We start from the raw sequence: 21,546 nt of genomic DNA, 5'->3' as shown, positions 1-21,546 counted from the left end.
TGAAAATTAGAAGACAAAGAAGCCCTTGAAAGTTTAGAGAGAAGAAAATTTTGGAGAGAATGAAATTGGTGGCCAATTTCACGGAATAACTGCCCTATTTATAGGGAAAAGCCCATGAAGAAGGACCAATCAGAGAACAGCCCATGAAGCGCCAGCCAATCAGCAAACAGGCACGTGTCAGACATGCAACCATGGAATGTCAATCGTTGCAACAGTTGAACGTCAATCAATGCAACAGTGACCAAGCGTCTTCAACACGCCCATTCACATCTCTTCGCCTATTCATCTTCCTCAACAAATTCCTAGGTATCTGCTCTCCGCCGGCCACATGATCAACCAAGCTACATAGCACCGGCCGGGGGCAATCAAAAACAACCGGCACTCTCAACCCTGGTCTCGGCCAGCGTCACTTTCTCTTCCACATCGGATGTCCTTTACACATCCATGCGGAGAGGGGATATATATGGTACGGCCTAAAAAGAACCAGGCCGAGGTAGAAGAAGCCGATGCGGAACATTTTTCATAAATTACTTGCGCAGAATATACGCTCAACATACATCGAAGCCCATACCACGGCATAGACTACGCTGGGGGCAAATTGATGGGGCATATTCTGCACCGCTGACCAAGTCAACACATTGAGCAAGGTCAAGGATATCCACAGCAAAGTCAACGACTTAGACAGCCTAGCCGATGCAACCCATCGGCCTGTCACCTGAGTCTCGGCCTGGCAACTAGCCAGCCGGGTCACATATCCGCGTACTCATATCCAAGACCCTCGGTCGGCCTGCCATTGGTCCAGCGGCCGAGGGTAGAACGGTCTTTCCACCTGCTAGCCACTTGGCCACTACGTGACAAAAGGTGAAGGTCTATAAATACTCCTCAACCTTCATTGAGGAAATGATCCATAAATTAACCTAAGAATCACTATTCATCTGGTAATATTTTCCTTATCTCTCTACAATACATCCTTAGCCAAGTAACAACAACTTACCCCTCTAAGTTTACTGACTTGAGCGTCGGAGTGAGTACGCTTGGCATAAAGCCAAGCCCTCAGTTCGTTCATTGTTGCAGGAGAGACCGAGTGGAACGATAAAGGCAAGAGGGATTCAATTCAAGACATCATTCTACAAGCCACGGGTGGTAACAATACTTGCTCTGGAATTACACCCGGAACAAAACACTAAGGGGGTGTTTGGTTGGGGGTATTGAATGGAATGGAATGGAATGGATTTGAGTGATTCTAGTGTTTGGTTGGGGTATTTTGGAATGGAGTTAGAATCATGATGGATTCTAATTCCACCCCAACCCCTTGGAATCCCATACCCACCTTCCCACTCAGGTTTCTAACTCCATTCCCCCTCCATACAATTTTAGAGTGAACCAAACAATAAATATTAGGTATGGGGTTCTAAATCCATCCCCTCATGGTATCTCATTCCATTCCAATCCATTCCAACCATTTGAACCAAACGGCCCATAATTGTTGTATGAGGCGATCTTATACCATAAGACCACCCACTTTAAAGCCCAATCTGTATGTATAAGTGTATAACTGTCCAAAGGGTCTAGACTTATTTTTGACAGCCACAATTATATGACTTCCCAAATCCTTTCTCTCTTCCTTGATTCCTTTCTCTCTGCCACAATCAACCTACCATAGGTATATATTTTTCATCTTTGATTGGATTCATCTAAATTCTTCATTTACCGCGGCTGCTCTTTCGTAATTGAATACTGTTGTTGATTTTACCTCATTGGTATCCAATTATACGAATTAGTCAGTAATCAATATCGATCTCAAGGTGAAGGTATATATCATATATACGGAGTAATCTATTAGCTTATTCTCTCTTTTAACTTATTATAATTACGGTTAAGTTTGTGTGTAAAATTTATTAAAGTTTTGTTGATTTTTGGGATTTCACTCAATTTAATACGCAGTATATTTTATTATGTCTATGATTTTTGACAATTGATATCCTTTTAGTCTGAAAACTGACTTTTAAAAGTCTAGGATAATCAATTTTAAACTTTGAGATTGATTCAATTTTTTGATGCTTTAGGTTCAGAGATTTGGATTATATAGGTTAGTAAAATAATTTAACGTATTTTCCTGGTTGGAATTTAAAAAAAAAATTGTTTTGAGTTTTCAGTTTAAGTTTAAAGTTAAAAACATGTAGGTTTAACTTGAATACTATTACTATTATTATGTATTGTTGCAGGTGCTTTATGCCTAAGATTTAGTTAAGATTGCAGAGTTTTGGAACAGCCAATTAGCTTAAATGGAAGAGTATGTGCATCAATGCATATGGTGTGGGTTCGAGTCCCACATTGGCTATAAAAATACTAGTAGAGTAGTAGATTATCCTTAAAGAACCAATTATGACTGAAAATCGCTAAATCCTTGAGCCGGCTTGATAATGGCGACGATCCAAATATCCTATATCGTCATTAGGTAACATGTCATTGTAGGTAAGAACTTGATTTTTGTAATGAAAACTATATGCTTTTTTAATTTGCTAACTTAGCTTTACAGACATCTCAAACTCTAAATTTTATGTATAAGACTCAATATTTTATCTATATAACTCTTTGCTTATAGTGAAAATACAATTTAATATGAGATTTCGGTTTGAACTTGAAAACTTATACCTATATGTTGAAAACTTTACTAACTAAGTCAAAGACCAATTTTTTTACTTTCAAGTTAAAGATTCAATATTTTAATTTTTAGTACCTTACGAAATAAGTTGAACAAGCTATCACTTACAACATAAAAACTAATTCTATTTAGTTGAAAACAAAATCTTTTAAAGCCGTTTAGTTTAAGTTGAAAACTAAACGTTTTAACTTAAAAAAAATCTTTTAATGAACTTGTGGATATACCGTTCAAAGGGCCACGTTTTACCTGGTGTAACAACCGCAAGGGGGATAAAAGGGTTTATGAGAGGATTGATAAGGCTTTGGGTTCGAAGGAATGGCTCTACTATTTTCCAAATACCGGTATTAAGCACTACCCAATACAAATATCGGACCACGCTCCAATTGAAATTGATCTTAACCTTGTTAGAAGTGAAAGCAAGAGACCGTACAAGGTTGATGCGTGGGCACTTGAGCATGAGGAATGCCTGGAAAGAATTCGTAGTGCATGGGCTATATCTGATGCCGGGTCACCGGCTTATCAAATTACTAGGAAATTGTCGCGTGCTAGAACCAGTGTGAAAAAATGGACTCTTGACAAAAAAGCGGAATGGAATGTAAAATGGGAGGAGTTTGATCAAAAACTAGAGGAAGGAATGAACATAGCATGTACGGGAGGGAGTGATGAGGTTTATAATAGGGCAAATGAGGAGGTTACAAGTTATGCCCGGGCTGTGGCGAGTTTTTGGAAACAACGTGCAAAGGTTAAATGGATGGTGGATGGTGACACCTGCACCAAGTACTTCTTCAATTGGGTAAAAGGGAGGGCAGGAAGAAACTTCATTCACGGGATTAAAGGGGAAGACGGTCAATGGAGTTACGACGTTAGCAAATTCAGCTGTGAATTTCAAAAGAATTTTATGGAGCTGTATATGGCGGACAGGAATGACTTGGTGGCAAGGAATGACCATGTTTTTGATCAGGTATTGCATAATCTTACAGTGGGTCTTCAACAAGATGATACGGACCGCCTTGCGAAGCGGTTCACGGCTAAGGAGGTGCGTAGTGCGGTATTCCAAATGGGACCTCTATAAGCACCGGGTCCGGACGGTATCCCAGCAATTTTTTACCACAAATGCTGGTCTATGGTCAAAGGAGATTTTACAAGAGCCGTCTTATCCATCTTGAATTCGGGGCGAGTGTTAAGGGAGGCAAATCGAACTTTTATTACTCTAATTCCTAAGATGGATAATCCTGAAGGGGTATCGGATTACCGGCCTATAAGCCTATGCAATGTACTAATGCGCGTGGTTACTAAGTGCATTGCTAATCGTGTGGCTAAGGTTATGGGGGGTTTGGTGAGTGAGACTCAAAACGCTTTCCTTCCTGGAAGGAGTATTAGTGATAATATTCTGTTGGCGCATGAAGCAATACACTATATTTCTAAGCATAAAAAAGGGAAGTTTGGGCGGTGTGCATTCAAAGCAGATATGAGTAAAGCTTATGACCGGATAAGGTGGGATTTTCTGGAGGCAGTGCTTGTTAAAGTTGGTTTCCCACGAAGCTTGATCAGTCTAATTATGAACTGCGTTACTACTGTCAGTTATGAGATTCTCCTTAATGGGTCCCCTTTACCTCAGTTTAGACCCAAGTGTGGACTTCGACAGGGTGACCCCCTGTCGCCATATCTCTTTATTCTGTGTATGGAAGCACTCTCGAGGAACATTGATCATGCACAGGAGTTGGGATTGATTCATGGTTTAAGACTGTGTAGGGGTACCCAGCCGCTGACCCACCTCTTTTTTGCGGATGATTCGGTCTTCTTTTTTCATGATAAGGGGGATTCAGCTGCACATCTCGGGAGGATTATTATGGAGTACTGTGATGCATCAGGGCAAAGACTTAATCCCGAGAAGTCTGGAATTGTATTTAGCCCAAATACTACTTTGGGGAGGATGCAGAAGGTCATGAGAGCATTGGAGATACACAGGAATAAAGGTATTGGTAAATACTTGGGTATACCGGCGGAATTTCAAGAATCGAAACAAGATATCTTTAAATCCCTTATTGAGCATGTCACAAGGAGGGTATCCTCGTGGAATGGAGTTTTTCTATCGCCTGCGGGACGACTGACCCTAATCTCTTCTGTCCTATCCAATCTTTCCAATTATTTTCTATCGGTGTTCAAAGTACCGGTAAGTGTGGCAAAAAAGATTAACTCTCTTTTGACACAATTTTGGTGGACAGGATGCAGGCTAGGTAAGAATGTGCCTTGGTGTAGTAAAAATTTCCTAAGCTTACCAAAAAGTAAAGGGGGGCTGGGCATTCGTAATATTGAATGCCTTAATCAAGCACTACTGGCAAAGCATGGATGGAGGTTGGTGTCTGGTGATTCATCAATGTTTTGTAAGATTTTTAGAAGGAAGATTTTTGGAAGAAGTGATTATATAAGTGGAATGCTACCCCTCAGGGGCTCTGGTATGTCATGGGGAGCAAGAAGTATACTTCACGGATTGGAAACCATTATTGATAATATCGGGTGGAAGCCGGGTACAGGATCATGCTTAAATATTTGGCAATCTAAATGGGTTGGGGGGCAAATCCCCGAACCAAGGGACCTATTACTGGGAATTGAGAATGTTCATTTAGCAAACCTGCAAATCCGACATCTAATGCAGGAAGGCAACGAATGGAATGAGCACTTAGTGCGCTATTTGTTTGACGATGCCTCTGCGGCCCGAGTTCTCGCCACTCAGGTGGGGGGGAATGAAGGGAGGGATGAGGTTTTTTGGCCACTTGCAAAGGATGGGATCTACAGTGTTAAGAGTGGATATGGGCTAATATTTGGAGTCTACATGGAAAAAAGAGGATCACGGAAGGATAAGAGTCGGATTGGCAATAGGGGTAGGGAATTCTGTAGGAAAAAATTGTGGCATCTACCGATTCCCAGCAACTGGAAAATTCTATTATGGAAGATCCTGACCGACACTCTTCCTGTTGGAACTGAGTTTGAAAAGAGAAATATGGATGTTAATCACGCGTGCTGCTTGTGCGGAGAAGGTCATAACGAGATGGAATCTACAGGACATCTATTCAGAGATTGTGAATTATCCAGACGTATTTGGGCAGGGTCTGAGCTTGGTATTAGAGTTATGAATGCTGAAACTGGTGATATAAAGGAGTGGATTATGAACTGGATCCAATACTTCTATAATAGAACGGGGGGAGAAAGGAGTGTGATTGCCTTTGCGGCAATTTTATGGGGTTTATGGACTCTAAGAAATCAGGTGATTTTTAAGGAAGTGGCCGTTACACAACAATACCTTATTCATGGTTTCTTCAAACCCGTTTATGAGAATATACGGATTCTGAGTGCTCATCTTGCCAAAAAGGACAAAGGAACTACTAACTGTAATGGGCAGAATGAGCAATCCTTGTCCTTACTTGCTGAGATTCGGGAGGGTAAGCCAGTCAGAGTCATAGGAATGCAGGGCACATGTGAGGTAATCAGGGTCAAGGTGGACGCGAGTTGGAGACAAGACTATAGGGCGGCTATAGGATGGGTGGCGTATAATTCCGCAGGTACGGAGATTATACGTAACCAACAAAAGATAAGGGCGGAGTCAGCTCTACAAGCGGAAGCTTTGGGTATTCGTAATGCTCTTTCATGGGCACAGCAGTGTGGATACCTTCACCTTGATATAGCAACGGATTGCCTACAGCTTATTAACCAAATTGCAGGGATTGAGAAGGAGAACCATCTGATCAATCAAGCTCTAGCTAGCATTCGGGGGCTTTATGCGGATTTTCATTGTCTAAGTTTTAACTTTATCCCGAGATCGCTTAATGTTGTAGCACATGGTCTGGCTTATCAGGCCATGAGTCTGTAAAATCTGTATTTACGATTGTCAAAAAAAAAAAAAAAAAAAAAAAAAAAAAAAATTAAATAAGGAGAGGCATAGACTATGATTAAGTAAATGTCAATTAATTCAATGTTTTGAGTGTAAAAAAAAATGAAAACATGCATAACCGTGCAAAGGAGGAGGATGATAACTTCATTTAGCAATAACTGATAGCCTCTTAGCATGTTTCGAGGTGCAGTTGTCTCTTCACTCTCCCCATTTTCCTTGCCGGTTACAATTATGCTAATTTGTTGCGTTCTTATCTTACCAAAATTATTCTGGTTTTTTAATTAATTAGTTTTGAATTGGACTTCTCTCCTATTTGGGCCCGTCCTATGTTGGGCCCGTCCTATGTTATAGAACGATCTTATAGGAGAATTGCTGTGAACAAAAAAATATGTACTAAGTATGGACTCCAATATGGACTCTTATTTTTACTGTGTTTCTTTACCAAAATCCCAATTCTTTCATTGAACCCAAAACCCACCTCTAGGCTCTAACCCTAAACGCACCTCTAACCATAAACTGAGATTATACGGCAGCCGACGACGATAGTGACCGGCGAAGACGACGACCAGCAAGAAGGATAAATCCCTCTTTTTTTATTCCTATTTCGAATCCATCAATTATTTAGTAAGTATGATTTTAATCTTTTTATTGTTTTTAATTTCATATGCTTATTTGAATTGAATCTCATACGAATTTGCTATTCAGTTTTCTATTCAAACGAATTTGCCCTTAAATTAGTACTGTATTAATTTGCTATTTGAAATTGATATTAATTTGTTCTTAATTTCATATGTTTCGTCTGATTTTACTGATGATGATTTGTCGAAGAGTGTGCTAGTTAATGAATGAATGCCTTAAACTTTGAGCTTTGCTTATTTGATTTTCAGGGATAATGTACATGTGCTAGTTAATGCAAGTGAAATCAGTGGTGTTTGAATTTTATTTTTGCGTATACCTTTCCAATTACAAAAAAATGCATTAATTACTCTAGATAATTGTCCTCTTATTCTTTTGGGGTAAATCCAGTAGAAGAATAAGAATATGGTGGCCGAAATTGGTAGTGGGAGAAGGATAGTGTCATAATTTGGAGTGGGTATAATGCAATTCTTTCGTGTAGCGGAAGAGGCTTTGTGGATTTTGGGCTAAACCATGCCGGGTTTTGGGCGAGTGGTTTGCTGCTTTCGCTTAAAAATAATATCTACCATGAGGGGTTGTGGCCGAATTTTAATAGTGACCAAAGGAGTGGTGGTCGAATTTTAGTAGTGAGATAATGCAATTTTGGTGGTAATTTGGCCAAGAGGCTGGTGGCCAATAATTTTGGCGGTGGTTGACCAAAGGCGTTAACTTTTATCAAGAGCCTCACCCTACCACATTTGAAGACCATCTCAATCAAAGCTTTATGGTTATGATCGACTCAATCAGTTAATCAGTGATCATATATCTTATATCTTGGACCATTGAAATTAAGAAACCGTTGCTTAGGAATTAGAATATGAGTTTTTAAATTCTAAATTTCCAATTAAAGAAGAAAAGAGTTGGGGATTCGGGTCTTAGAAAAAAAAGAGGGTAGAGAGTCAGGGTGAGAAATTAGAAAAGCATTGCTTCGTTTTTACTAAATTAGATTTTTTTTCTTTTCCTACCACTATTATTATTTTAAAACTCTGAACAATGGGCCCCTTTCTAGCTTGGGCCCTAGGCCGCCGCCCCTCCCGGGCGGCCCTCGAACCGGGTCGATAGGTTTCCCCTCCTGAAATTTTAGATCGAGATTTTAGCCTCTCTAACTTCAGATACTAGCTCTGCCATGGCTGTTTAGGGCAGTGGCTGATCCATGTAGAAATACATGGGTCCTGCTGTCTAGGAACATTGTGAAACAAAGAAACAAAGTCTTTCTTTGCATTTTGTTCACTTTTGATGTACAATATGAATAATTTTTGTATAATAAGACAATCTTTTTCTCGGTCTGCCACTGATTTGGGGTAAATAAAGCTTGCATAAGCCTTAGGCGTGCCATTTAATTTCGATAACATACCCATTGACTGTCTATTCCTGTCTAAATGACCATTGAACAATAATATGATTTCTTCAATTCAGTTTTTTCGAGTAGTATGTACACAATACCCTCCTGTTAAGTACAACGAGTCTGTTTATCATTGACCCATTATGAAAATTGCGTCATGAAGCATGGGCTGATTGCCACTTGCCCACTTCACCATTCAAAGTGCATACAGTTTAGCGAGCCATTTTCCCTGTTTGATTTCTTTCAAAACAAAAGAGTTGAGCCATTTATCTCGAGTGAATTTCAGAGTTTTGAGTTTCAATAACGTACTGAAATTGTTAAGTTTGCCTCTTTCAACACTCTTAAATTTCAGTGGTGCCCATGGCAGAAGTAGAAAACCAGGTGGCGTTACCAAATGCTCTTAGCCTGGTAAATATTGAGGGGAAAGGAAGAGGTCTGGTCGCCTCTCAACCCCTAAAAGGCGGCCAAGTCATTTTGCGTGATTCCCCCATCCTAACCTACTCGGCTTATCCTCTTAAACGCCGAGACCAAGAGGGTGACTCCTCTTATTTAAGATACTGTGTGCAATGCTGTAAGACTTTGGGCCCATCTGGCTCCACTGCATCAGCTTTGACGTGCTCATCATGCTCTCATTCTGACGACGCTAGCTTTTGTTCTGCAAAATGTCAATCTCTGGCTATCAGCTTGACTCACTCACCGTGGGCATGTCAAGCTCTAAGATATCTGAGAAACTGCTATGCACTTGTGGACCAACAGCCTGATGAACGCCAAGTCCAGGCCCGATACCTGGTTGCTGCCTACAATCTTGCAATGTATTCTCCGTCCACTTTTCAGACTCTTCTATCACTTGAAGGAAGTGGGACTCAGGATGTTGATCGGAACTCCGCTATGTTACTAAACTCCATCATCTCATCACTACCATTTCCCGAAGGGATGTCTTCTCCAACAGTGGAAATGACGGCGTCTCTACTTTCCAAGGACCGCTGCAATGCCTTTGGACTAATGGAACCTTTCTCGGAAAATGGAGGAAGAACCGTGAGAGCTTATGCTATCTATCCACATGCTTCATTTTTTAATCATGACTGCTTGCCAAATGCATGTCGATTTGATTATATCGATAGTGCAGCCAATGGAAACACCGACATGATTATCCGGATGATACATGATGTGCCCCAGGGTCGAGAGATATGTTTGAGTTACTTTCCCGTCAACCTAAGCTACCCTGAAAGGCAAAAAAGACTGTTAGATGATTATGGTTTTTCATGCATTTGTGATCGTTGCAAGGTTGAGGCTAACTGGTCTCACCAGGATGATGAAGGTGAGGACGAGACAATGGAGGAGGATGAAGGAGAAATGGAGTCCGACGGGGAGAATGATGAGGTTGAGGATGAAGGAAACGATGACTTTCCTCATGCTTACTTTTTTGTGAGATTTGTGTGTGACAAGGAGAATTGTGCTGGCACTTTGGCTCCCTTGCCACCTTTGGATGGTAATCCCCGCGATATCATGGAGTGTAATGTTTGTGGCAATTTGAAGCGAGAAGTTTTTTAGGCTTGTAACATGATGGACAAACACAATGTTATTTTATGCCTCATGGACTCCTAGTCTCTCATGACTGACGAGGTATGTCATTGGAATTTAACCCAGCCTTCCCTATTTTCTTTCTGTTCTCTTTTTTTACCATGGGTTTTCATGAAGGTATTTGATTTTACCTGTTATGCCTTAGTATCTGTTTATTGTTAATTTTTGATAAAGACGATCATAGGAACATGTTGCCCGACATTATATTTAACATTTGCATCGGTTGCAGTATAGATTATCATAGTCAAATACTCAAATCTCGCTAAATGCAGTTGATATCGCCTCAAAATGCTTTATAATGTGGTCGGGTGACCTTCACGCAGCTTTTTTGTGTTGTGTCCTTGTTTGAACACCGTAGTCAAATCTTGCTAAATGTAGTCGATATTGACTCAAAATGTTCTAAAATGCGGTTAGGTGATCTTCACGCGGCGTTTTGTATCGTGTCCTTGGTTGAACACCATAGGCATATCTGTGTTGTGACTTTGTCTCGTATTGATCGAATGTGGACCCTTTTGCATTGAAATAGAGAAAGCTTATGATGTCTTGATGTCAGCCGCTAACCGGCATTCAATCTTGGACGTCAAATTTATAATTGTGAGCATATATCTTAGGTAGAATCAAGTAGTGTTCAAACCGTGCCAATAAGCCTTAGGTTCTTTGTTGTTGGTATAATCCCTCATATCTAGAGGAAGTAGGAACACGATGAATTTGTGCAAGATAATGAAATTATTATCAAATTATTTATTTGAAAATCTTTTTTAGCATTGAAGATACGTAACAAAAAAAAGCCAGTCCTAAAGTGATTTGGTGCGTAGCATGAATTGTCATATGGAATCGTTACAACAAAAATTAAAAAAAGAAATTAAAAAAGTTTTTAACTTTTAGGTGTCCCAAGTTTACGAGGATCTTCCTCATGTGAGAGTATGGGAATACTAGAAGCTTTATAAGACGTGCCTTAGTTCCTTGGAGAACTGTTGGTCAGCCATAAAGTTCAGCAATTTTCATGTTGAACAAGGGTTTGATCGTTGAGTTGTGAGTTGTATTTCATCAGATTAAGGGATGACAACTCCAAAAGAGTTTATGCTTGTGATGGTGTAGTACTTTAGGGTCTGTTTCTTGGCTGTGAACTTATATTGAATAAAATTGTTCAAAAGCGCTTAGGTAAAGAAGCATAAAACAAAGTGTGAACCTTATTTTTAGACAACTTAGTATAGGAAGTGTGAACATCTTCAAGATTAAGGGTATAAAACAAAATGTCAACCTTTGAAAAAATTTCTCAAGATACCATTTCCAATTTTTACGGTTCTAAACTTGACGGTGAAGCTTAAATCATGACTCATGAGTACCACCACTTAATGACTTTGCCAACTTACATAGGACGTGCATCGGTTTCCATGTTTTTCAACAAACACAACGCTTATATTGTGTGTGGGTGGTTTTTGCAGGTATAATGACCAAATGGTTAATACTCACTTTTTCTTGTTACCAAATGCAGGGATAAGTTGGCATAGCAAGTAAAGTTCCGGGATCGGTGTGATCAGTCTGAGCATCTTTCTCAAGAAGACGGTGTGAAGACGAGGAAACTTGGCTAAAATAGCGCTATCACAGCGCTATATATGCCTCTGTAATATTAGGAATTTGTATCTGGCATAAAAGGAGGTAATGACAGTGGTTAATCACAAGTCATTACCTCAAATACATGTCCTCCGTGCTCTAGCACAAATAAGTTGGAATGTGTTGGAATATTTACAGCGCCGTTTAGTTGTAGCTAGTAATTTCTCACTTGAGGGAACACCGACAATTTCCTTGCTCGTTTTTAACGATAATTTTTGCTGTCTGAATTGCTTTTAAAGTTTTTTTTGGTTGAAATGGTGATAAATCTGAAATAGGTAATGTAACATTGCACTTTATGGCACCATCTGATTTCGATGAGCAGTTGAAATCAATTTTGAGATCATTGATTTGTTTAGAAACGTATGGACAGATTGTCTTCAAATCATCGCAAGACTATAAATTAAGATCAGTGTCTTCATGTCCGACCCTTATTAGTGTCGTAGTGTGCACAGACGACATTTTATAAATTCAATTGCTGTTTCCAGAAATTCAATTACTGAGTACTTCGTATTTGCTCTGTGTTCACTGTTAAGCCTACGCATTTGTACACTTGTTACTTTCATGTAGTCGTATTCAGATATTAATCATGAAATAGTTGTTCAGTTGAGTAATTTTACTGCTAGTCATTCGAGGGAACGGATTATACTAGTACTAAGTACTAACTAAACAATCTATAATGTCAGGACACCCTATCTATAGTCATGTTAAATAGAGTCTACAAAGGTTCATGCAAATACAGTACTCCCTAAAAGCAGGAAAAAAAAGCAGCAGCCGCAGCCACAGCTCTAGAAACAAAATATGACATTGTTGAATCACAAACACCTCACTCGAGTCCAGACTGTCAGTCTCTAACACTAAGCAATTTTGGCAGATCGAACATAGAGGCTATCCACAACCTTCCCGACATTTGCAATAGTATCAAGAGTCGCCTCATATATGGCATCGGTCTTGGGATCGTCAAAAATAACAAGGCATCCTGCACCCTGGTCGAGGGTACCAGCAAACTTCTTATCTAAGATCATCTGAGATAGCTTCCTCTCCACATGGTCAACCGGGAGTTCGATTAGTTCAGCAATGTGGTCAATCTCGACTCTTGAGAAAGGTTCAATCAACCTGGAAATAAAAATTATTTATAAGCCTTACAAAAATTATTTTATCTGTATAATGGTCTCATGTTAACTTATTTAAAGACCGTCTTTACGCCATACATTTGAGACCAACCCAGTAATCCTTTAACTAAATGAAGAATACACAAGGGTCTGAGATGGTCTCACTTGTAAGACCGTCCAGGCACGTAAGACTCGCTAACCTTCAAAGGTTTTGTTCCAGCAAAGTGTCGTAAAGGGAAGAGAGATGTCGGTGAACGATTGGATCTTCTTCTAGTTGGGCTTTGAAGTTCACCAGAGCAGCCTCAAACATTTTCAATGAACGCTTCGAGTAAGCATCGGCTACAGCTTTCATGGCATCGAGCTCTGGGCCCAAGTACTGCAAGCCTGCTTTGGAAGATATTATTCCTGCCACGTCATCAGCTTGGTTCACCATGACTTTAGACAGAAGCATGTATTTCAAGCTGTACACTGCCCTTGGGTCTTCAAGGGCATTGAAGGCTTCAAATGCTTCATAAAAGTAAGAATATGCGGTTTTGTAGTCTTTTTCCTCGGCATGCAGTATTCCACTTTGCAAGTCTATGGTCCCTTGTTGAGCTGGGGGAACATAAATAGCATTGGCGGCTGTTCTAGCTGCCGTTAGGGCGGCCTTGGCTTTGGGAAGGTTTCTTAAGGAGAAATGAAGCTTACTCTCCAACAACTCAATATCAACGAGAAGGAGCTTGTCGTCTAACCTCCTTACTTCCTTTACAAGGCCTGCCAGGAGCGCCAAGGCTTCAGAGTATTCCTGTGTCTCCATCAATAGAGAAGCAAGCCGGGCCTCAACCCTTTGGCGAAGAAAAGTACGCTTCTCATCCCGAGTCCACTGCACCATCTCTTTGCAGAGGGTTATCTGAAGTTCAGTAGTATTGGGTATCTTAGCCACGGCATCCATTATTCCACGAACGATTTTTGCAGTTTTAGCCTTTGGGATTGTTGAGAAAAAACCCATCAATTGGGTTAGAAGGTTGCATAGATCCTGAGCCCGATTTTCCTTCCTAAGAAGGTCGGTGAGATTTGTAATAGCCTGCTCCTTTATACGCAAGGCCTCGGAAGATGAGGAAGGATCTTCAAGGACTTTATAAAGGATAGAGATAGATTCCGCTGCGGTTTTAGCTTCTAAAGCCTGAGCAATCGACTCGGTGGTTGCAGGGTAGTTAGACATGATGACTTCCTTTGATTAAAGCTTACCTGAACAGCCAAAAGTGATATCTCACTTGTTAATCTGATCAAGCTTTATGCATAAAAGAAAAGAAAATAAGAAAAACAAATAAGTTCCCATGATCCAAAACTGAGATCAATGGAATCGAGAAAGAAAAACCTATGAATTATTATTTAATACAGAAACATATACGAAACGTTGTAACTTGTATGCATGCCATCTAATGTTGTATTACCTAATTTCATAATACGAGTAATGCCTTGGTTTTGCATACAATCATCTTATGCAAGACTCGTAAATTATTAAAAATCAAAATACCAACCAAATAAAACTGATATAAAACCTCAAGAGTCTTTGTAAAAGGTTTGACGGTAAGATATTGTAATTTGTAAACCATCCTCTAGATACACCTACTCCTACCATAAGTTATGGTAGCGCCTACAAAATCTTTTAAAGGGATACTTGGGTCAAAATGTCAAATAACACGCTTTACAAATAAGAAGATATATGTAGCACGGCCTTATATGGGTACTTTTGCCAGCTTAAAAGACTAAAGAAACTTAGATAAGATGCCTAATTGAGGGTACTACCAGGAACGTGGGTTTCCTCAAAAGAGGGGCTGAGGGAATTTAGCAAAAAAAACTTGATCAGGATGCCATAAAACCACAGATCGACAAAAATGACATTACATAAATTCATGGGCCATCCGAACAATGGGTCTTACCTAAGGTCAAAGGATACTATCTATCGTTTGACAATTCAAGGGGAAAAACAAGGATCCCTTGAACCTAAATCCGGATTCCAATGGACAAATGGACAATAGGTAACCAGTGTACACAATCAGGTCATCACAAGAACATAGTGGTCGAGGAGGCATCAAGAGCTTCTAGCATAAGGGACACAAGATCATCATGGGCAAGAAGGCTGCATCTTGCCAACACTATTTTTAAAACCCTAACTAAAAAACCAACAAAATACATAGAGCAGTAACCGCAAAAAAAAAAAAAAAGGAGACCAGTAGTAAGAAGATATCTGGAATAGCACTTCCAAAAGCAGCCTCAAATATAATGTTACAAATTGTGAGAGGACAGCCAATGACCGAGGGACAGGATCAACTAGAATAGCCAAAATGAACCAAAGCCAAAATGGAGGGATCCGATTCCCTCGCCTCCAAATCCCACCAACTCAATTTTGCTAACCAAACAAAGGAAATCGCCTTCCTCTCTTCCCCTCCGAATATCCCTAACCAGACACACCCTCACGGAAAACATCCATTATTTGAAAAATCCAAACTTCATAACAGAATCATATCATATTCAATTGCATTAGGGCGCGAAAAATTCCGAATGCTAGTAATTAATAATTCTATAAAATCAGGGTAATAATTTGCTAAATTTCTACACCATACATGCAATACCCTACTCCAATAGATCATATAAGAAATGCCCACAATTATTCTCAAAAAAAAGTTCATGAATGCATAGAAATTGAAGTGAAGTAAGCAATTTACAAAGATCTATGGTTTACTAAATTCAGCATTACCAGCAAATCAGCAATAAATAAACACAGCAAAAATAAGTAATTAAAATACGAATGTCAATTACTGAATAAAAATACAAGTAATTAAGATGTAAAAACTCACATTAATTTTCTGTTTTCCCCGGAAGAATTTCGCAGCTTTGCTGAGATAGAGAGATATAGAGAGGGAGAGATTCTTAATCACTGAACTTTTCTTTTGCAGGAAGCCAAGTAGTTTGGACCGGGCTGTTATTCAATAGGACTTAGAGTTAGGCCCGTTTCTTTTCGATTGGAAAGTGCTAAACTGAACTGAATTGAATCAAATTGAATGGACTAAAGCTTTGTTCTTTTGGACTGAAATAGTCTAAACTGAACTGAACTCAATGAAACTGAACTGAATTTAATGTAGCTGAATTGAACTAAACTGAACTTATCTGAACTGAACTGAAATAATAATAAAAATATTATACTAATAATAATACCAATAATACCAATAATAATAAATATTTAATAACAGTAATACCAATAATAATAAATATTATTATAATATTATTGATTGATAACAATAATAATATATTAATATAATCTAATAATGATAATCAAATAAGATAAATAAAAAATAAATAGTAATATAATAATAAATATAGTAATAATAATATATTAGTAATATAAATGATAACATTATTAATAATAATATAATATATTAATAATAATAATAATAATTAAAAAATAATTAATATAATAATAATAATATAACAATAGTTATAATAATAATAATAATAATAATAATAATAATAATAATAGGTCTAATATAATAACTTATTAATATAATAATAATATTAAATATGTTATTAATAATATTAATAATAATTAATATATTAATAAAATAATAAATATAATATAATAACTTATTAATATAATAATATTAATAATAAATATGTTATGAATAAAATTAATAATGAATAATAATGAATAATAACAATAATAATAATAAATATCAATACTACTAATATTCTCACTAATCTTAATAATATAATAATAAATAAATGTATAAAATATAAATATAATAATATAAACAATACGAATTAATTAATAATAAAGATAATAGTAATATAATAAATATAATAATAATAATAACAATAACAATAATAATAACAATAGTAAATAAATTAATATAATAAAACTGATATCAATAAGAATATAAAATAAGAACAATATTAATGTTGAAATAAACCAATCTGAACTGAACTGAACTGAACTGAACTGATATGAACTGAACTGAACTTAATGGAGCTTAACTGAGCTTATTAGAACTGAAATTAAGTCCAAAAGAACAAGGCATAAGCTTAACTAAACTGAATTGAATGGAACTGGGCTGAACTGAATGAAGCTTAACTTAATTGAATAGAGTTGAGCTGGAATTTAAGCCAGAAAGAACAAAGCCTTAGACATGGCAAACGGGTCAACCGGGTCGGGTCAGTTTAAGTCATTTCAATTTCGGGTTAGCCGGTTTCGGGCATGGTCAGTTCAAGTCAAGTCAATTATGGGTTTGCTGGTTTCGGGTCGAGACAGGTGGGTTCGGGTCACTATTATCGTAACACCCCCACTTACCAAGGAGCCTTAACCAGACCTTCCCCAATAAGTAAAGGTGTTACCATCTCGGTTGTCTGAGGTAAATATAATAAATAAACGATAACAAAACATTTATTAAAGGTTTCAAACAGGTTTTACGACTGGCAAGGTATAACCCTGATTCAATCGAACGAACCACTAAGGATTTGTGACAGCGGCAACTAGCTAGACAACGTGATGACTCAGACTCCTCCATATCCATAAACAACACCGCTAAACTAACTGATCACCATCCCCGAATGGATCACCACAGTTTTGAAAACATAACACGAGGTCAGTTCACTGAATAACCATAAGTAAGAAAACAACCAAGACAATCATTCAAGCCATCAATACACATTCCTCCAAACTCCAAAGTAAACAGTAACCGGCTACACACTGACTGACAGGTTCCCATCGCAACGGGAAACCCACACCGCCAGTGAGGGACCGCAGCCTTGACCATCTAAGCCCTACTTGTCGCAACGAGCAATAATCCATGTCCATTAATGTGCACATCCCCTTGTGACGGGAACCACAAGGGCGAATCAAGGGCGTGAAGCCATTCCCGACGATGACTCCACTTAGTCGAGGACGCACCTCGAGAACCACAAACAATCAAACAACCAAGCCAATCATCCAATAGTATAATCACAATAATCATATAAATCATGCCAATTAAATCAACCAAATCATCATCTTATATTATATTAGTCAGACAACTGAGTAGGGAAACCCTACCTTTTCGCTATTCCATGAAAATGTGTCCATCATACAAGTCAAGCAAGACTCCACATCGAATCCTACAAGTAGCAACCATATCCTATCACTAAACGTATTCAAGATCTACTCAAAGATGACAACCAAACACAAACTCACCTTGTGACGCAGACCGATGCCGACGACGGCGACAACCCGACTCGATGACTTCATGCATAGACCGTCTCCCTTCCCGGATTAGTGTTCAAAGCCATTAAAGAGGTGTAGGGTGATATGAGAGTATTGAGAGAGAGAGAGAGAGAGAGAGAGAGAGAGAGAGAGAGAGAGAGAGAGAGAGAGAGAGAGGTTAGGATTAGAATGAGAAAGGAAACCGTCGAAAATGATTTGTTTAAGACTCCGCGTTTTATATTAACGCGCATAATTACGGAGTACTTGGTCGAATATAGGCATACTCGGTCGAGTATCTTAACTACTCGGCCGAGTAGCCCCAACTAGGCCGAGTAACGAGTTAGCTTGGTCAAGTATCTTAACTACTCATGGTCAAAAGGTCAGTCAACGGGTCCCTAACAGGGCGGGTATTACAATTATCAAGTTATTCATGGATAATAATCTTTTTGCAACAATATACATTTGGGTCGTGTTATAGTGGGTCGAGTTATAGTAGGTTGGGTCAATTTGGGTTTTGGATCAAACTCGGTCTTGAGTTCGGGTCTCGGGTCGGGTTATTCAGTCGCGTCAATTTTGCCAAGTCTATACACGTTTCGTTTAAATCTAGTTCAGATTATATAAAGTTCAGTTTAAAAAAATTCAAATCATAAAAGTTTGGCTTAAGATCGTATAAATTTTATAACTTCAGTTTAGTAAAAATCCGTATAAATTTAGGCAAGTCCAAATTTTTTGCCTTGCTTGTGATCCTTCAGCAACCATGTTGAGTCTTTAGATCACATTTTCCGGGACTACACTTTTGCCTCTAAGATATGGTTTGGGTCCCTTAGTATCAAACTATCAGGCGCCATGTAGGGCACCACTTACCCATTCAAAATTGGATTACCAACTAGCTAAACTTCTTCTCTAAAAGGGATAATCTTATTATATCAATTCCATCTTTGTTAGTAAGCTATGGAAAATTTGGTATTCAAGAAATAATAAAATTTTCAATGGTGCTGAATAATATGGAATACTATGCTTTCTTCAGACAAGTAAACCTGGATGCAGGATTGAACATCACGATGGAAGATAGTTAACTTTTTCAACGCTCTGGATTATTCTGTTATTGAAAATTTGTGAGGGGCGGATAAAGTTAGGAATCATTACCCAAGTTTAGTGATTGGAACCACACTTTGTGCTGACCATGTTAGGATAAAGTGTGATGCCTCTTGGAAACCAAGGCTTCAGGCTTCAGCAAGATGGACATTTAATAATAATAATGGTTTCATCTTCCACTATGATTCCTCGAAGTTTTGGGCTAAGATGCCACTTCAAGGTGAAGCAACTGCTCTCAAATGTGTCATCTCTATGACTCTTTCAATGGGTTATAAACACATTGATGCCACTACAGACTGTCTGAATTTAGTATTTCAGATAATAGGCATTAAAGACATCGATCATGAAGTGAAAAATACCATTTAGGCTATCAATAAACTATATTTATCTTCTCACTGTTTTCTTTTAGTTTCTTTTAGTTATGTAACTAACAATTTTTCTCTTACCGCAGAAAAAAAAAAATTAACAACCGAGATAGTGTTAGTAACACCGTATTCAACTCGACCCTTATCCGAAAATGATCACCCCAAGGCCCAAACAGCCAACTGGTGCGTTTGATCAAGGCTAGTACTCTAGTAGTATCACAAAACGAACGATAAACAGGATACAATAGACTTGTCAAATATTGCCCCGATCCGAAAATCCGACCCAACCCGTTTTTTAGGGTTAAGACATGAAAATTTTGACTCGGCGCTTCGTTTGACCCAAACCGTAATGACCCGTTATTTAAGGTCAAGATCCAAAAGATAAATCAAGAATTTTATTAAAATATTAATATTTATATATTATATTTGAAAAAATAGTTAGAAAATTTATTTCTTTACTTAAAAACACACAGACAAATAAAAAGTCAAAATTTTATATAATTTTTATAATATTTAATAATAAAATAATTATTAGAAAAAATTTATTATAATAATTATGTTAATAAGTATATTAATGTAATACTCCGTATATGATTAAAATATTAATTTTAAACATGTTTGTTTTTTAAAAAAATATTTTTTTATTAAAAAAATCGTTAAAAAAGGCGTTAGAATTTATTTTAGACTCGTATTATGATCTTAACCCGATTCATAACCCGTATGACCGACCCTTATTCTGACACGACCCGTATAACCCGACTTGAGACCCCCATCCGACCTGTTTGACCGGTTTAGCGTACATACAACGAGCTTGTTCAAGAGGCACCCGCGTCCTGCACCACCTCACCTCCTCTTCTATATCTCCTCCACAAGTCCTCAAAAATCACCATTGAACTCCATAAATTCACCACCATTAACACCATTGATTAACACACACAAAGTTTAAGAAAATGGTGGGAAATCTTAGTATAAAGCCAGCAGCTTCACTAAACTCCATTTTCTTCTTCAACCCACATCCCCTTTTTAAAACCCCTACCAAAATTGTTCATGGTTTCTCTATATCATCTTCTTCTTCGCCGGCTATTAATGATTCAATTTCACTTGGGCATCTCACTAGACCTGATTTTCCCATTCTTCACCAGGTTGCAATGAAAGGAAATTAGAAGTAATAAGAAATAGGAGTTGTTAACAGTTGGCTGCCAGCTGGAAACAGAATTCTAAGAGAATTCTGTTAGAGAGTTTTGGCGGGAAAAGTTGTTAGAACTGCCCTTAAATAAGTTGTGGTAGTTGTTAGAATCATTCATTCATTTTTGTTGTAATCTCTCTTACTTCTCTCTCTAAACATTCCTCTGTAATCTTTCAATTACCAAAATCAATAAGACGAAACATTCGATTCTTTTCTCTTCATAAGAATCCTATTATTGTCTCAGTTTTCCTCGATTATTCCTGGAATTCATATCCATCTTTAGAGTTCATTGCAAGTGGTATCAGAGCTCCTTTCTGGGCAAAAAGCTTCAACAAGTGCAACAATGGTGAACAACAAGGTTACGCGTAGTTCTGAAAATCAACTTGAAGATTCCTTCCAATCATTGGAGGGCAAATTGAAGCAAGTTCGAGAAAATATGATCAGTATTCAGGCAACTTTAGGGGTGATTACCCAGAAACAACACCAAGATCGGGTTGATTGGCAATCTGCATTGAAGGTACAGAGGCAGGGGTTAGAGCAATCAAATGCTCGCATGGAGGAGATGTTGAGGCAATTGAATCAATTGGCTGCAAATTCTCAGATTAACAATGGTGTTAATGGCAGAGGATTTCAGAATGGAGGTATTCACGTCAACCCTAACCCTAATTCTAATTTTGGGCGTTTTTCTAAGATCGAATTTCCTAAGTTTTGGGGGGATGATATTCAGGGGTGGTTGTATAAAGTCGAACAATTCTTTGAAGTTGATGCAACCTCTGAAACCATTAGAGTTAAATTGGTATCCATTCATTT

The 21,546-nt window shown here is 38.2% G+C and overlaps 2 protein-coding genes and 1 pseudogene across 2 annotated transcripts; 2 read left to right on the top strand and 1 right to left on the bottom strand.

Annotated features, from left to right (window-relative positions):
• Positions 1–1,283: 1,283 nt before the first annotated feature.
• LOC141590176 (uncharacterized) lies at positions 1,284–3,737 on the top strand. Its single transcript, XM_074410782.1, has 3 exons — positions 1,284–1,342; positions 2,067–2,089; positions 2,899–3,737. The coding sequence occupies exons 1-3, from the start codon at positions 1,284–1,286 to the stop codon at positions 3,735–3,737; spliced, it is 921 nt and encodes a 306-aa protein (XP_074266883.1).
• A 3,246-nt stretch (positions 3,738–6,983) lies between these two features.
• Positions 6,984–12,040, top strand: LOC141592265 (histone-lysine N-methyltransferase ASHR2-like). Its single transcript, XM_074412867.1, has 3 exons — positions 6,984–7,178; positions 8,239–10,194; positions 11,648–12,040. The coding sequence occupies exon 2, from the start codon at positions 8,932–8,934 to the stop codon at positions 10,120–10,122; it is 1,191 nt and encodes a 396-aa protein (XP_074268968.1). The 5' UTR covers positions 6,984–7,178; positions 8,239–8,931; the 3' UTR covers positions 10,123–10,194; positions 11,648–12,040.
• A 306-nt stretch (positions 12,041–12,346) lies between these two features.
• On the bottom strand, positions 12,347–15,819 carry LOC141592264 (26S proteasome non-ATPase regulatory subunit 11 homolog; annotated as a pseudogene).
• Positions 15,820–21,546: the final 5,727 nt, after the last annotated feature.

The sequence above is a fragment of the Silene latifolia genome, chromosome 7 (assembly GCF_048544455.1).
Source record: "Silene latifolia isolate original U9 population chromosome 7, ASM4854445v1, whole genome shotgun sequence".
Lineage (NCBI taxonomy): Eukaryota > Viridiplantae > Streptophyta > Magnoliopsida > Caryophyllales > Caryophyllaceae > Silene > Silene latifolia.
This window is presented reverse-complemented; position numbering and strand designations above follow the sequence as displayed.